The 17799-nt window shown below is 28.6% G+C and overlaps 1 protein-coding gene across 1 annotated transcript in view; it reads left to right on the top strand.

Moving 5' to 3' along the window:
- Positions 1 to 17799, top strand: part of LOC111630013 (E3 ubiquitin-protein ligase TRIP12-like) — a 189689-nt gene that overhangs the window by 111865 nt on the left and 60025 nt on the right. Inside the window, exons 11-18 of the mRNA XM_023374005.1 lie at positions 933 to 1217; positions 4674 to 4785; positions 5978 to 6042; positions 10285 to 10334; positions 13132 to 13288; positions 14431 to 14584; positions 14670 to 14791; positions 15096 to 15202. Coding sequence (XP_023229773.1) covers positions 933 to 1217; positions 4674 to 4785; positions 5978 to 6042; positions 10285 to 10334; positions 13132 to 13288; positions 14431 to 14584; positions 14670 to 14791; positions 15096 to 15202 — 1052 coding nt within the window. The remainder of the gene's footprint in view (positions 1 to 932; positions 1218 to 4673; positions 4786 to 5977; positions 6043 to 10284; positions 10335 to 13131; positions 13289 to 14430; positions 14585 to 14669; positions 14792 to 15095; positions 15203 to 17799) is intronic.

The raw sequence follows: 17799 nt of genomic DNA, 5'->3' as shown, positions 1-17799 counted from the left end.
TTTGAGACGAACATGTCAGGGTCCCATCTTGTTAACTTCAGTCTGAGCAATTTTTGTGTTTTTTTTGTCAGTTCATTATTATAAATACATAGGTCAGTAAATGTACATTTTAGTTACAAAGACTATTGTTTTTCTCTTCCCACTTGATGTCAATAATCTTCCAGTCCTTCAAAGGCCTGAACAAAGCTGGGCAAATGCAGCAAGCTATTTTAAATCAGTAGCATTGGATTAAATTAATAGCATTTAATGTACAAGATGGATATTTTGGAAAAAATTTTGATATAAAAATTTAATTGGAAAATGAAAGTGAATTTCAAAAGATAAAATAGAAGTGCATTGTGACATGAAACTGGATACTCTGTGATTATCATCTGCAATAGGAATTGTTTTCATCCATAACTACTATAAATATGACAATAATTAGGAAAGTATTTAATAAATATATAATTACTGAGAGATAGATAAACTCTGATTCAGATTGGCTGTGTGACATTTTTTATCTTTTTGATGTATATACTGTGTATCAAAAAGATATGAATGATATTCCTATAATATATATATATATATATATATATAGGAATAGCGTTCATATCTTTTTGATTCAAAAAGAGAGTTCAAAAATCAAATAAGTCAAGAGTTAATAAAAATAAATATTAAACTCAATGTTTTTAAAATTGACATTTAGTTCAATTTTAGTTACTTCCAGATTAAATAAACCCAGTTTTTTTCCTGTTCTAGAACAAATAATAAACTGACTTTTCGTTTCTAGCAGTGCTGTTGACATACGTGCAAAGCAAATGTTTTTGGCTTTTTTAGCCCTAATGAGGGTAAAAGCCGAACTTAATTTTCTTTTGTAATGTAGAAAAGATGATAATTTTTTATGTTCTTATTTTAGATCAACAGTATAAAAATTTAATGTTTTCTCTTTTCAGAGAGGTGTTGCTGCATGTTTAATGTATCTTGATTTTTTCTCCATAAATGCACAACGAGCAGCATTGGCTGTTACTGCAAATTGTTGTCAAAATCTTACACCAGAAGAATTTGTTCTTGTTCAAGAATCTTTTCAGTTACTTAGTGCTCGCTTGACTCATCAAGATAAAAAATCAGTTGAAAGTGTATGCTTAGCATTTTCACGTCTTGTGGATTGTTTCCAATATGATCCAAAGATTTTAATGGAAATAGCAAGTCATGGTTTATTAACAAATATACAGCAATTGGTAAGTGTAGTTCATACTTTTTTTAGTTTAATAATTTCAAGTCTTGAGTAATATCTTCTATAATGAAGCAGTATTTCTCTTGAAATTTTCTTAATTTTTGCCAATTCTTTCACCAAACTGAATTTATTTTGCCAAATGAAGATTTTTATTCTCTGCTGCATGTAGCTAGAAATTATAAACACAATAATGATTTCATATTATATATGATTGAAATGTGTAATGCATTCACTTCATTTGCTATAATGACCCAAAATAGCAAGTTATGCAAATGGTACAGAAGTGGAGGGTATTTTCTTTTGTGTATAATAACTTTATTTTGTAATAATAAGTGCACACTACACTACAGAGATCATCATTTTCTTTTTAAAGCAGACGAAAGCATGTTATAATATTAATTAGTAATGTTGGAAAGGAGGAAGAAAGAGCATTGAGTGGAGTTTGTCATATCTAGTGCAAGTGACAGTCAGTACATCCACAATCAGTGCAAAGATGAGTTTCCATCTTCTATGCATATACTACTGCTCTGTAGAAATTTGTTTAATAAGTACCTGAATAATTTCAATATTATGCAGTATATCACAATTTATGACCTGCAAATCTTCAGGGTTCTTGAATATGAGATGATCTTAGCATTCTGAAAAGAAGAAAAAGCTTATTTTGTCTTGGAATTAAAAAAAATGCTTCTCATAAAATTTACTTTTATTAAAAACACACGAAAAGTTTAAATTTACAAACTAAGGATAACATTGTAGGATATAACATTTTTAACATTGTAGGATATAAACATTAGTGGAATGTTGATTTTAATATGTGGCTGTGATTTACCTAGAGTTAACTTTATTCCACTTACATGAAAAATTAAGTATAATTTGCAGCAAAAACTTGTATGTGCTGTAAGAAAAAGTCTCTATGAAAGTAACCAAAAATTACTTGTGTATTATTTATCTCTCTATTATACAAGTATTGTTTACTTTTTTTTTTACTGTGGTTAGAGACCAAAATTTTCCTATGCAATTTTTTTTTAACTTTCCATAAATGTATCTAATGATTTCATTTTTACACTAATAAGACTTACTTATTACCATACCTGATACAAGCCCCTGAAAAAGGCCAAAAGTATTTGTTTTTGTGATTCCAGTAAGTATTATTTTGCTGGAAGTGTATGCATGATGTCTAATATGAATTTTTTTTACCTATTAAAGTATAAGAAAAGTAGTATATTCACTTATAGATTTGCCTTAGATAATGCAGAACTTTGGTAAATTGGGGCTTTTGTAATTAAAGTTCTTGCATATTTTTGATACTTCCATAGTTGCCCAATCATTTTTGATAGGATAAGTGTATATTTCAATACTATTCAACTCCTTGACAACTCAATGCTCTAATTATTCTAGTACAGGGGTCACCAAACTACAGCCTGTGGGCTAGATCCAGTCTGCAAGGTCAGTTTATCTGGCCCACTGCTGCACTATGCCACAAATGAGCTAAAATATTATTTATATGGAAATATCATAGATTGTAGATGAACTTACTATAGTAAAAACCGCTTAGGCAACCACCTACATTCGACAGGCACCTGTCAAAATGGACAAAAGTTTCTAGCATGGAATAATTTACACATAGCCTTCGTATAAGTTACCTGTATTAAACGACCACCTGTGTAACATGACTGCAGACCATCGATTTTTGGTTGGAAACAAAAGTTTATATACGGTACATGTGCGATACAGTTTCTGTATTAACCTACCTTGTTTTCGTGATATTTAAAAAAAATATCCAATTAATTTTCACATGCAAAATATTCAAAAAACAATAAACGCATTAATGCAAAAATCAGTTCTACAGGCAACCTTCCTTTTTCGATTTCAGGATTGTCATTGATGTAATAATAAGAAATAATAAAATCATTTTATTATTAATTAATAATTTTTCTTCTTGTACTTAAGAAAATATTACATATTTTTAAAAAATGCAGTATTTTAAGTTAAAATAAGGTTAAACTAATGAAAACCAAAGTGGTGGAGAGATATGTTGCACTTCTATATATCAATGACGTAATACATGTAAATGAAGAGCAAATAGAGCCAAGTTGAATTAATTAAGTTGGAGAAAAGAAAGTGTGCATTATAATTGAGAAAATGGGAATAATGTATTAATCTTTAAAATATTGGTATTAAATCTGTCTTATAAAATCATGACGATTCCTGTTAATCAAGTTATTCAATAAGAATAAAATACAATACCAATATAGCTCTATCGTTGAAAAAATTTGCTTATTTTTGCTCACCTCAAGTTTTGCTTTGTAGAAATAGCTAAAAAGTGCACAGAATACATATGGAAATACAGTATTACAGCACTACCTATATTGAATGACCACCTGTCTAAAAGACCACTTTTTGAAAGGCATTACGTGTGGTTGCCATATACAGGTTTTACTGTGTGTAGAAAAATTAAAATAAGTAAAAATGCCAAAATTGGTCCAATTTGATTTTTGCATCTGATAGTAATATAATTTTTAGGAAAATCAGTGAAATAAAACATTCAGCAACTTTTTACAAAGAAGTTTCAAAGAAAAGCAATTATGAACTTGCTACAATGATTGTGTTTGTGAATTGGTAAATAAATATATTAGTTACCTTTATTTTTTGTGTATTCATTATATTGTATTAAACAAAATGGTTATGTGGCCCGCACTTGTCATTTTCTCAGTTATCTGGCCCTCTGAAAAAAGTTTGACTCCTGTCCTAGTACTTCAACATACTAGTACTGTATTGACTTCAAGAGAATATTCTTAAATGTTTACTCTGTCTGTCTAACATCTTTCCATTTTACAGTAGACACTAATACATTAAAACAAATTTCAGCTGCCAATACTGTATTTATTTACGTGATGTATGCATGAGTAAATAAATACTGCAGTATTGCACAGTATTGCATTGTTCATGGAATTATGCATTTTCTATTTTAAAAAACCAGTATATGAACTACATAATTTCAGACTTTCATGTAAATGATTTAATGTGAAAAAAATTTTATTTAAGAATTGACTGATTTCATACATACAAGTAAACATCTTGATCAGTTATGTGATCTATTCATATAAATTAATTGTTCTGTGTGTATGCAAGCATTTTTATTAACATCATCTTGTTTACAGCTAAATCTGTAATGAAACTATGTAATGGTTCATCATTCAGCATGAAGAAATTGTGTACATAATTTAAAAAGAACTATAAATTATTATTTTGTACTTAAGATATTAATGAAAGAGTACATATAATTTAAAATTTTGAAGAACTAAAGTCATTGTCTTTCTGTTGTGTCCAATCATGATTGAATATGGTGGAAAGACAACAACGTAGTTCTTCTAATTTTTAAATTTAAAAAAATAAATACCATTGGTCATTTAATTAAAATTGAGTACATATAATATTAATAAAGTTTTTTTTATTCTAGTTGGTAGTTACTCCACCGTTGATAAGTTCTGGAACCTTTGTCACAGTAATTAGAATGTTGGCTGTAATGTGTGGTTCATGTCCTGAATTAGCTGTAATGCTATTGAAACAAAGTAAGTTAATTCAGTTACAAAAATTTATGAAAATATTAATTTTAATAAACATCGTGTTTTTATTTTTAAAAAAGTATATTCAAATTTATATGTATATGTAACTTTAAAGTTTTAATCAGTTTATAAGAATTTCTCAAATTAGTGGTACAGGAATAGAAAAATAACTGATGGATATAAAATAAAAGTATTGTATTTATTTAGATTCCAAATAAATATTTGGATTATTTATAAATGAATATAACAAATAGTGTTCCATTTTACATGATTATGTATCCATTTATAATTATTTTATTATTTTTTTCTTATTTAAAATTATTTTAAGAATGCTAATATTGAATGCCTTTGTTACACTAGTTAAGTCCTAGGAGAAGTTAGTGTTTGTTTCACTATAAATGGAAGAAAACTGTACGTTTCAATGGGATACATTTTAGTTGTATGAAGCTGGTATTTGCAGTATTCTAGTCTTAGTATAATAATGAGATAAATAAAAATTTTTGTTGTTTGATTTATTAATATATTACATATGTGGGTTTATATCATATTAACTCTGTGGAAAAAGAAAAGTGCAAGTTGAGTGAAGAGTTGAAACAGTTTTCCTTCTTGCATTTTTCATTGTTTCTTTAATATCATATTTTAATAATTGTTATCTTTTTGTTGCTTGTGTTCCATCACCAAATGAGTTTACTCTCATGACATCTCACAGATGTTGCTGTTTTTTCTAAAATTGTAAAAGAATGGGCACTGCATCAAAAACAATGATTATATCATCAATTTCTGCATTTTGTCTACTATCTAACAATATAAAATACTCATGGATTGAAAACAGTGAGGTTTTTTGTTTATTTTAACAATTTCCTCTTTAATCAGTTATGTTTAGTATGTTTTGTTTATGATAATTCAAAAACTTTAAACTTTAAATGATTTCATTTGGATTTTGGATTCATTTGGATCATTTGGATTTATATTGTCTTGATAAAGATCATAGTTCTCTAATATTTTGTCATTGGTTTTAATGATGTTTACCAGATTGATCAATATATGGCAAGATTTATTATAAGATCAATATATGGCAAGAAATGCTCAACATTTACGCATGAGTTATAAAGTTTAATTTGTCAAATAAAGTATTTTTTTAATATTCAATATAATAAATTCTAATAGTTCATAATATTTATTTTTGTAAATTTTACAGATATAGCAGAAACTTTAAGATATTTATTAATGGGAAGTTCTGGACCTTCATCAGATGATATTGAGGTAACTGCATAAAATTTTTTGGAAAAGTAAAATTCTTATTTGTAAGCATTAAATTTTTTCTTTAAATAAATTTTGTAATACAGTGGAATCAGTTATTGGATGAATAATAATAGCCAATTGATATCAGTGTTGTCAATTGGCTATTGCTATTGTAATCAGTAAATCCTGAAACATATTATATAAGTTAAAAAAAAATCTACCTATTATAATCAAGCCTGGCTATTGTTATCAATTGTGATAATACACTTGAACAAGTGATAAGAATTCTTAGCAAAGTTGTACTAAATGGATCTTTGAAAATACTTTTAACTGAAGCATATCTTTTGTCTTTTTACATACTGTAAAGGGCATGCATGACAAGAATTCTTAAAAAATGTATACTACAGATCTTGAAGCATATCTTTGGGGATGAACATTCCTGTTGCAATTTCTGTAATTTAATATTGTGATCTGTTGAATTACAGACTGTTACTTATGACAAATGTAGCATATATAAATGTGTAATGCTGTACAGTTTATGATACATATAAATTGTATACATTCATATTACAATTATTCATAATAAATTGAGTTCAATAATGAAAATTTATTTTCTGTTTTATGTTATCAGCCAGTTATTATCAAAAGTTGAAAGTCCCAAAATGATCATAATAAACAGATTCCACTGTATATAAAATAATAGTGTATCAAAAACTATTTTTTTTTTAACTGAAACTAGTATCTTGTATGTACTGTTTTATGTTGAAAATATCATTTTACATAACTATTGTGTATTTGCAGTAATTTTTTCACTTTAGATCTGATTTATACAATTTCAAATATATCAAATGTTATATATAAGTTTTGAGATTTTTTAAATGTATTTATGCATGTCTATTCTAAAAAAAAATAATAATTTGTGAGAATTGTTATATGCATTTTAAATGTATAAATTTTAGATTTATATTTATACACAATATACAAAAGGTGTTCTAGGATTCTAATGAGATTGCTTGCATTGTGGTTCCATTCTACTAGTTTTATTTCTCCAATAGGCAAAAAAATAGCCAGTTTTTATAAAATTATAATTTTGAACTTCTAGTAGGTTCTACTAGGTTTCTCAATTTTTTGAACATTGTCAAGATATAGTGACACTAAGGTTTTTTTATTGATACTTTTCTCTAAGCAATAAGGTATTTGAGAATTTTCTTTCCTATAAATTTGCTAATTGTCAGTCAAACATCCCTGTTTATCTTGATTTAAAACAAATTTAAATATTAATAATGTTAAAATAAGAAGGATGATGACAAAGTTTGGTGAATGTTACAAAATTAACTAACATACAAATGACTTTTATTGTTTTTCAAAATAGTCTCCTCCAGAGAGAACGCACTTCTGATCCTCTTACAAATATGTAGCTTGCAGAAACTCTGAAAAGTAATCTTTGGAAATTGCCTTAAGAGTTTTGACATAGTTCTCTCAATGCCCAAGTCTGCAAATCAAGTCCTTTTTAATCTCTCCTCCATTATAGTGGATAAAAATCAGCAGTAATTTTAAAAACTGCACCTTAACTAAGAAATACTTTATATCATCCTGCACAAAGACTTATGGAATCAATGCTATGTATTGATTCCATAAAAAATGAAGTGCAACAAATTAGTTTCTGCTTCATAGCAATGTACTGCCCATTCTGTAGTTGTTATACATAAATGCTTGAGTTAGTTTTGTGTTGTCATTTTGGACCACCCTTTCCTAATTTTTAAAATCTGCAGGAGTAAGAATAGGGAAAGAGTGGTCCAAAATGACAACATAAAACTAACTCAAGCATTTATGTACAATAACTACAGAATGGGCAGGGCATTGCTATGAAGCAGAAACTAATTTCTTGCTCTTCGTCTTTTATGGAATCAATATGTAGTATTGATTCCACAAGTCTTTGTACAGGATGATTTAAAGCATTTCTTAGTTAATGGTGCAGTTTTTAAAAGTAACTTAATAGTCAGTAAATGATCATTTATTATCAGCTGTCACACACATTGGGCATTGGGGTGTTTAGCTGTCAAGAGCTACAGTATTCACCTTGAGGGCTCATCCTCTGATTTCTGGTTTGAATGCTTCTACTATGAAAGTATCATACATGCACTTCTGCTTTACTGCATCATTTCTGTAATACAACATTCTGTGCATTTTTCATTTTAACCAGTTTTTAACAGAATTTGGCATTAGCTCTTTGCTTCATTTTTATTCACTGACATATCCTTATCTGTAACCTGTCTATGCTTGTGCATTTGTTAAGAGCAGGAACACATCATGTTAGGATGTATTTTTAGACATAGCAATCTACTCTTAGGTTACATAGATCATAGCAAACTTACTGCGTGCATTTTACATATCAGATATGGGAATGTTCAGTCCACTTTGTCATACCTTGTAGACCCAAGATAAGGAAATTTTAAACATAAATCTTTGTAATTGTTTAGCTTTAGATTTCCCATAACATTTAATTTTACAGTAGTTTAAAATCTCTTATATGACTTTGTTAAATGATGGTATTATATATTTGAAAACAACATATAGAATCTAATACAGTTTAACCCGATTATAACGACATCGGATGTAACGACAACCCTAATATAACGTCAAATTTTTATCGGTCCCATGATTTTACTATACTAGATAATGTTAAAAAACCCACTTATAACGACATAAAACCCTGTTTTAACGTCATATTTGAAGCACTTTTAAATTTACAAAATTACATTATAAATTTTATTTATCAAAGAAAATACTACGTGTTCAGTCCTAGGGTCAGAGTCCGCTTCCTAGAACGATTGTGGGTGGTACTGTCACCACCTGATTCATTGGGGTGAGATGCGCCACCCCTTTAAACGACGTGACAGTGGGTTAGTCTGCATAGCTCTCATACTCGTGTTGTAGTTTAGCATCAAATCAGGTAAAATGGCTAGCTTAAAAAGGAAAGCGTTAACATTAGATTGCAAAGTAGAAATAATTAAAGCAGTTGAAAGTGGAAGAAAAAAGGCAGATGTATGCAGAGACTTTGGTTTAGCAAATTCTACAGGTCTCGTAAAACTTCATCGGAAATAATGAACAAAATCTACGACTTAGAAAATGACATTGATAAACAATTTTTAGGTGAAAAATGCCTACAATCTAAAATAACTGACTTTTTTTAAGTGAATATTTTTATTGTTTCTTTTTAATTGATATACATTAATTTAACCTAAAAGTGAAAGATATTGGACTTCATGTCTATTGATAGATAAGCAAGAAACGAGAAAATTATCATCCAGGCGTTAATAACACCTGGATGATAATTTTCTCATTTCTTGCTTAATTTAACTTTTTGTTGCCTTTTGATTCGACATTATTCTCAAAACCGAAAGTGCCGCTATTATCGAAACTTGACAAATAAAAATTTTTTATAAAAAATAATTTTTGAAATTTTTAATTACATCGTTGTAAATTTAGACATAATAATGTAAATAAAGTTGATTTAAATATTTAGTTTGCACTTTTATACATACGATATTAAATTAGATGAATTTTATAATAGATTCTTAAACAGACTTGATACTTTTATGGGACTGAAATTATGACCCCGCAGATAACGACACTCGGTTATAACGTCAAAAAATTGCCGGTCCCATGGATGACGTTATAAGCAGGTTAAACTGTATTTTTAAGTAATAATAATATAGTATTTGTTGAATTGTATTATGAAAGCCTAAAATAGAATTTTAATAAATTTATCTTTTCAAATATATATAAGTTGCATTGTATGCATTGCATAAATATAAAGCTGCCTCAATTTTTTGTAATAATAAATTTTTATTACATTTAAAGAAAAAAGTGGGAACAAAAATAAATGTAGGTGTAAAAGAATTATCTATTATATTTACAATCAAAAATGAAAAGATAAGTTTTTTTATTCAAAAATAATTGTATTGCAAAAATATAAGGCCAGTAGCATTTAATAGCAAATGAAATCACCATTTTTCAAAACAACCTTGTAATCCCTATCTTAAATAGAGTTGACAAGATTTTGCAGCATATTTAAATTAGTTTTTTCAAAATTTTAAAAATTACTTTTAATTTTCTTTGAGTTTATATTTAAATTTTTTGATATTTTCTTTTTTATTTATGATTAATCTGGATTCAGTTTCTTGAATTCTGAAATATATTTTGATTTGAAATGCTTCATATTTTTGAAACCTTTACTAAAACACACATTGTTTATTTTAGCTTACTCCAAGAAGTCCACAAGAATTATTTGAAATTACTTCTCTTATTGGGTAAGTCATTTTCATTTAAAATGAACTGTTTAGAATGTGGTAGTCTATTTTAATTGCTTTGGGCCTCATTATGCTAATAACTGACAACCTAAGTAAATCAGAATACAATTAGTGAAATTCTAATTTTGACTGACATATAAAGGTCCTGCTTGTAATATTTAAGACTTATTAATTGTTATTAATTATTACAGTGGAACCATATTAACTTGTACCATCATAACTTAAAGTTGCATTTATTCCCAGTCATTAGAATAGGGATTTTTTTTTTTAATACTCTTTCTGCCCTGTGGGCACTAAGAGGGCCTCTTATAGCAGGCCCACTATGGGTTCGGCCAGGCCACAATGGTGCAACCAGGTGGTGAGGGACAGGGCCCGACATATTTCAATGGACCACCCCCCAAAAAATTCCTGGGGATTCCTTGACCTGTCCAGATTAGATCCCAGGTCCCCAGAGCAGTAGGCTGCCACCTTGACTGCTCAGCCGTCAGCATAGGGATTTGTGTGTTTAACTTGAATTCATCAAACTGTTTAATTTGAATGGGAAGGTTTGATACAATATTTTCATAAACTGTGGAATTTGTTTAATAATTTTATTTAATAAAAAATTAAATGTTTATCTATTGAATAAACTAATCAAACTTTCTATAAAATGTGGGAACCATGCACAATGTTTATTTTCTAAAAATATGGTGTTGATGCAAATGAATAGTTTGCTTTCTGAAAGAAATTTCTCTCTTTCTCTCTCTCTCTCATACAGTAGAAACTGCATTAAAGGATGTGGAATAAATACGTGAAAAGAAGTTTCTACTGAATGTTCAATTACATTAAATTGCTGGATGTAGGCATACACAAAAAGGATCATTACATTCTAAGCTACTTTGGGCTGAGAGATGTTTACAACTTGAACTGAGAGGGGGGAAATGTAAGAAGTGATCATTACATAATCACCATTGCAAGAACTTTTCCTTTGTAAGTTTCAGCTCATAATGTAGAGAATTGTGAAATATAGTGTGAAATGAATAGAAAAAACAATCTGGCCATAGACTGTTTTTGATGTGAATATGTCTTTAAATTTGCTTCCATAGTGGGAGGCAATTCAGAAAACTGATGACGACAAAATTGGAGGATACAGTTTGGCATTGCAGCTACATATCTATTGTCTACATCCAAAATTTAATTACACCACTCGATAGTTAAAGGCTCAAAGAATTCATTACGTTGAGTGGGGACTGTGATGCATCGCGTGCTGTGGAGGGGGAAGCACTGCCGTTTTGAGGTCGTTTCACCACTTCACATGCTTTCCGTCATGTTAGAGCAATACTGAAATACTCTTCTGATTAGGGCCCTAAAGGCTGAGAGTTTATATGCAATAGGATCATTAGATGTCAATAGTATATATATATCAGGTCATGCTTAGGTTTGATATACACTTTTGTGTACAGTGATCCATTCTGAAATGCAATGTCAATGTCCAAAAAGTGTAATTCATTGTTACTAATCTGTTCTAGGTTCAGTTTTAAATCATGTTGGTTGGAATTCATTCGCTTCAAGAATTGGTGTATTTTTGTCGTTCTTCCATATGATAAACACATCATCATCATATCTTTTGTATAAGATTATGTCCTTATTAAAGTTGATAAATGTGATGCATTCCATTTCTCTTACAACCAACTCACAGAGTAGGCCAGACATTGGGCTGCCATTATGCAATTGCTTTAGGCTCTATAAACCTAAAGCAATTGCAAAGCCTGAAGCATCTTCACTTCAAAGTTAAGGGATGGATTTAAAAAATTTTGAGTCAGTGTTGTCCTGATGAGAATATTGTGAAAAAATGAAATCATTAAGAGTTCCTAAAAGAAGTAATTTGTAGTTGCAGTATTGAACAGTTTCTTCATAATTGTTTTGTATGGGATGAAAATAAGTCATGATGATCTGATTGGTATAAGCTGTTCTTTTGCAGATTTAAATTTTTTTTCATTTGATGCCTTTGCATAAGTGATAATTTGTAAACACTGAAAAAAAGATGATGATAATTATAGATGATTTTTTTAAACAATATGAGTTCATTAACATATTATTGTCTTAACAGCTGAATTTCTGGAAAGAGATATGGAAGTTTACAATAGTAATGGAATGGTACTTATGCCAAATCTAATTTTCATAATTGTGTTTTGATATAAGTGACATAACTTTGACATTTTAAGTTACAGTTGACATTCATGCAACAAAATAATCAACACTGACATAAGCTGGAATTAGACAGTAACTAGAAATAAATTACCTTATGTGTACTTTTCCAGCAAATTTGCTGGAAAAGTACACATAAGGTAATTTATGTGTACTTTTCCAGCAACAAAATAATTTATGTGTACTCAAATAACAAAATAATTTATGTGTACTCTAGCAACAAAATAATGAAAAAATTTGTATATTATACTATTGTTGAATTAGATCACTTACCTCTATTAAATATACTCATTTTCTTCAGTGAAACAATGAAATACCATATCATATGCTATGTAAACTAGCCAGTACATATCTGAAGATTGTTATAAGTTTTAACTATATTGTATATTATGTAGTGACACTTAAGAAAATTGTGTTAAAATTCTGTGATGTCAATTTTCTTGAAGTTGCCATAATCATTCTTAAAGGTAAATATGCTGTCTGGGTAGAGCAATAACTTAAATATGGATAAAATATTGCTTGCATCATTTTGCCTTGAACACATCAACATACAATTTTATTAACATGTGATATTTACTGTAATTAACGATTCATATTTTAAATATTTTAGTGAATTGATGCCTCGCCTTCCATCTGATGGTGTATTTAGTGTTGATTCACTTTTAATGAAACCCAGCAATAATCATCTAGATGCGGTTATGTGGCAATGGAGAGATGACAGAGGTCTTTGGCATCCATATACAAGTATTGACAACAAAATTATTGAAGTAAGTATTTATCAGTAATGTTTTTATGCAAAAATGTTTGTGCAGAAATTTTTTTATAAACAAAGAAAAGTAAGATATAATATATTTAGTGATTGGAAGAAAATATCCAAATATTTTCTTATAATAACTAATATTTGGGTGGTGCTAAGCAATGGAATATTTTTCACTCTAAATAATAAAAATTTTTCTATATTTGACAGTTCTTCTAAAATTAATTTCAAAATTCTTAAAAATTTCTTCTAATTTGAAATTATATTGATCTGTTCATTACAGCTAAACCAATATGATTTGGTTTGAATTTTAATTTTTAAGTTATTTTATTTTATAGTTATCTATGACAACTTTATTTTCTTGTGTATTCTTTTCCCTTTCTTTTCTTTTTTAATATTTTTATTATCATCATTTACTTTCAAAAAGTGTCAGGTAACCTAAGTTTATATCACATAAATATATATAGGTTTACACTTTGCTATAGAACTTTATTATTTATAAATTGTTTCACTGCTATATTGGCTTTATATTTTAATATCATTAATACTTTGCATATTAACTGCATTTAAAAATTTTTTTAGCAATTCATAGTAATTTTAAAGTAATTTTTTGTTTACCATCAGTTTCCAGCTTATTTTAATTGAAGAATCCTTTTTATCTTGATAGTTTATAAATATAAACATATACACACATTTTATTTATACAAAAGTTTCATTATAACAATTCATTTATATTAAATACATTAAAAAATTTTTTCTTTATTTTCCATCTTTGTTTTTGTTATTAAAAAACTTCAAGCAGTAGTAAATTCTGAATGTAATGAAATATTTTAAAAGAAAATCTTTAGGCATACAAGGCACTGGAATCACAATGTTTCATATCTTGTGATATAATTGATGATAATAAGTGCAGAGCCCAAATGGTTAGGAGTTGAAAGTTGAAATTTGGTACGCAGTTAAGGTACGTCATGAGGATGTACACTAAGGAGGGATTTTTCATTATTTCTCCCCGCGGGGAGAGGGTTAAGACAATAAAGTATTTCCTTAGTCACTTTCTATATAAATGAAGTATCTCTTTAAAGTTAACTTTTTTACTATTTAACAAGTTTAAATAAATGTAATTTAAACTCTTTTTAACTTAAATTATTACAGGCTGCTCATCAAACTGGAGAAGATGAAATCAGCTTATCAACTATGGGGCGAACATACACTATTGACTTCAATTCCATGCAACAAATCAACGAAGATACGGGTACTACTCGACCTGTTCAGCGTCGAGTGAATAATTGCTCAAGTACATCATCAGGTTTGCTCTTAAGTGTTTGTGTGCTGATAATCACTACTACATACTTCTTTCAAAAACCAAATGTTTAATAATCAAATTTGTCTAGGTTCTTCTCTCAGTGTTGCTGCTACTGATTCCCGTGTGGATTGTTTACAAGGAAATACTAATTTAGCTGCTTCTTGTATTAAATCATTATTTGCAGTGTTGTATGAAGTTTATAGCAGTTCAGTAAGTTTATATCTCCATTCATATTTCTAATAGATTAATTAAAATCTAACTCGTATTAAAAATTCTAAATTATTTATTATGACTAAATGTGGGAATAAAAATATTTGAAAAAATAAGCATAAATTTTAAAAATTATGTAGTAAAACCAAAGTGTGAGTGTATGTGTGTATATTTATTTTTTTATTTTTTTTTATTACTAATGTAAGTTTTATTAATGATATGTATTAAAGTATGAGTTAAAGAAAAATTTTTCATTTATTTTGATAAGTTTAAAATATTAAATTATTAATATTAATTTTATTAGGCTGGTCCAGCAGTAAGGCACAAATGTCTTAGAGCATTACTTAGAATGGTATATTATGCTCCTCCAGAATTATTAAAAAATGTTCTGAAAAATCATGCTGTTTCAAGGTATGTTTTTCCTGATAATCTATTTCCAGTATAGTAGCAAATCTGAAAATAGTGTGTGATGCTTTATAAAATTAAAATACATGTTTTGATGTCTTTTATGTTTACATTTTATTGAATAACATTTTTTTCCCCCCATATAAGAAACTTTATTTTTAGTTATAAATTATTAATGATTAATTGTAAATAAAGACAAATATAAGTTTAAAAAAAAGAATAATACACACACAACAAAGTTATAGTTCAGTGCAAATAAAAAGATGAATTGAAATAAATAACTCTGCATACTTGAAAATAATAATTGAAATACTAAAAGGACCATCTATGATTGCCTTTCTGTGGTCTAACTTCACTTTTGTGATATCCTGTGTATTTTTATAATCTGAAATTTTACATTTAATATATACTTATATATTACAGATATTAGTTAAAAGATTAATAGTATGAACAAATTTTTGTAATTTGAAAGAATGATGTTAATAAACATCTTTAAAAAAAGAAAATGGTACTTAAATTTATATATTCTGATACTGTTGTATAGTCATTATTGCATAAACCATTTTGTTTTCTTCAGCTTTGATTTTCTATTAAGGCTGATTGTAACTTCTGGTTATGCACGTGAGAGATCAGACTTGGAAAGGGGAAAAACCCACAATTTTATTCGGGAATTTTTCGAAAGAAAATTCATTTTTCATTTTGAAAAGGAAATTTATTTAAAAATCAGAAAAAAAAACTTTTTCCATTTTATTACCGGAGGATGAGTGCATTTCTCTTCTGGGAGTCATTTCCTTTCCCAGGGAAGTCATAATGTGTCATTGGGAACTACTACAAAAAATTCACTATTGGTGGAAAACAACGTGACTTGGCAATAGAGAGGAGACCTAAGAAACAGTAAGAGGGATTGAGAGTCCGCGAGAATATTCCCTGTGTGCCTGCCGAAAGGATTTATCATCATCGCTCGTCACCGCGCACTCCTCCTGAATATCCAGTGTTTCTCCAGGAACACCTACAAAGAACTAACGGATCTCAACTTTTGATAGACTTTAACTGCCATCCAAGGCTCCCCAACGACTCCACAGACATCTGGAAATCCGTACATAGTGCTTCAGGTATTTATAATGACCCGCGATGTTATGTAAGCTCTCTCTCCCCAATTCGGTTTTCACAAAGAAGCTTTAAGGTAAATACCATTTTGTAGAACTAGTTTAATAAACAAAGGTTGTTATTGTTAGAATTGTGTTGGGTGCACTTCCTCAAGCGGTCTCATCCCGAGTCCAACTGCGCACAGACGCTACTGCTTGCGCCTAAAGGTGAACGTAACAGTCTCTGTTCTACTCAGAAGACAGTGGTGTCAGTCTGATAAATTTGTCGTTGCAGTCTTCGCCGACGCAATGTCAACCCTTCAGTCCTGTAATGCCGAAGCCTAGGGGGACCCTTCGGCATTGTCACACACACAATCTCAGCAGATGGCATTAAAAATGTTTTTTCTGTGAGAAAATCCTTTTTCAAAAATAATTGAAAACAGAAGTAGGTAGAACCAAACAGCTTGTTGCATTGGAATTCTGTTTAATTTTTCTGTTAACATGCAATTCAAAATTTTAAAAATTTGAATTTAATTTTTTACAAGTTTTCTAAGACTCCTAGTTGTTGTTCAATTTTATGATTGATTCACAATCATGATTTTGTGCAGGGAGTGAAAGCAACAGATCAAGAATCATAAAAGAATTATCCTCAAAATTGTTTAAAATTGTGTCTCAGATAGTAATATGCAGTTTTGTCACTGACATTTCCATATCTTTCATAAACAAATTATTTGACAACATTCCATTTAATTGAACAATCATGCACACACTTGGCACATAAAGGGACATAATGAATTTTCAACATTTCTTAGCATGTAATACCAGAAGAATCCAGAATGTAGGGCTCACGCTTACTTGCATTTGGTACCTAAATGTTATTCAACTTGAGTGTTTTTATTGTTGCAAGTCAGAATTGATTGCAAAAAATTTCCAATAAAAACTAGTTTTTGTTTCTATTATAATTTTAACTTTGACTTTATACATATATTTAATATGACATCTATTTCATTTCAATTATTTCTAAGTGATCTAATATATTTTGGCATATTAAAAACTTTTTCTATTAATTCAGGGTTATCAGTTGATATTATTACTTTAATATTAAAGTTGTTGTAACAGCAACATGTAACAAGTTGTTCCTCCACATTTATAGGACATGTTATTTATTAAAGATTATCTCACATTTTGCAGAATGAAAATTTAGTTAGTTAAAATTATTAATTTAGGAAGAAAAATCATCTTAGAATTGCTAAATTATTAAGATTTAAAACAAGATGTTTTATTATATAACATAATTAATCCTGTTATTAAGCTACAACTGTAACAACTATTGACTTCCCAAGGTGGGGGAAAAACAGTTATATGATTTATTAATGAATAATAATTAAGAATAACTGTTACAAAAATATAAATTTCTTGAATTTTATATTAATAAACTGGAAAAAAATGTAATAAAAAAATTAACTATTTTGTTATATAATGAAAAGTATTAAAATGAAAATTGGAAGATGATAAATG

This window comes from Centruroides sculpturatus, unplaced genomic scaffold, assembly GCF_000671375.1.
Source record: "Centruroides sculpturatus isolate CEXI.00-Female unplaced genomic scaffold, Cexi_2.0 scaffold415, whole genome shotgun sequence".
Lineage (NCBI taxonomy): Eukaryota > Metazoa > Arthropoda > Arachnida > Scorpiones > Buthidae > Centruroides > Centruroides sculpturatus.
Note: the sequence above shows the minus strand (reverse complement) of the source record. Positions and strands in the feature narration are given on the sequence as shown.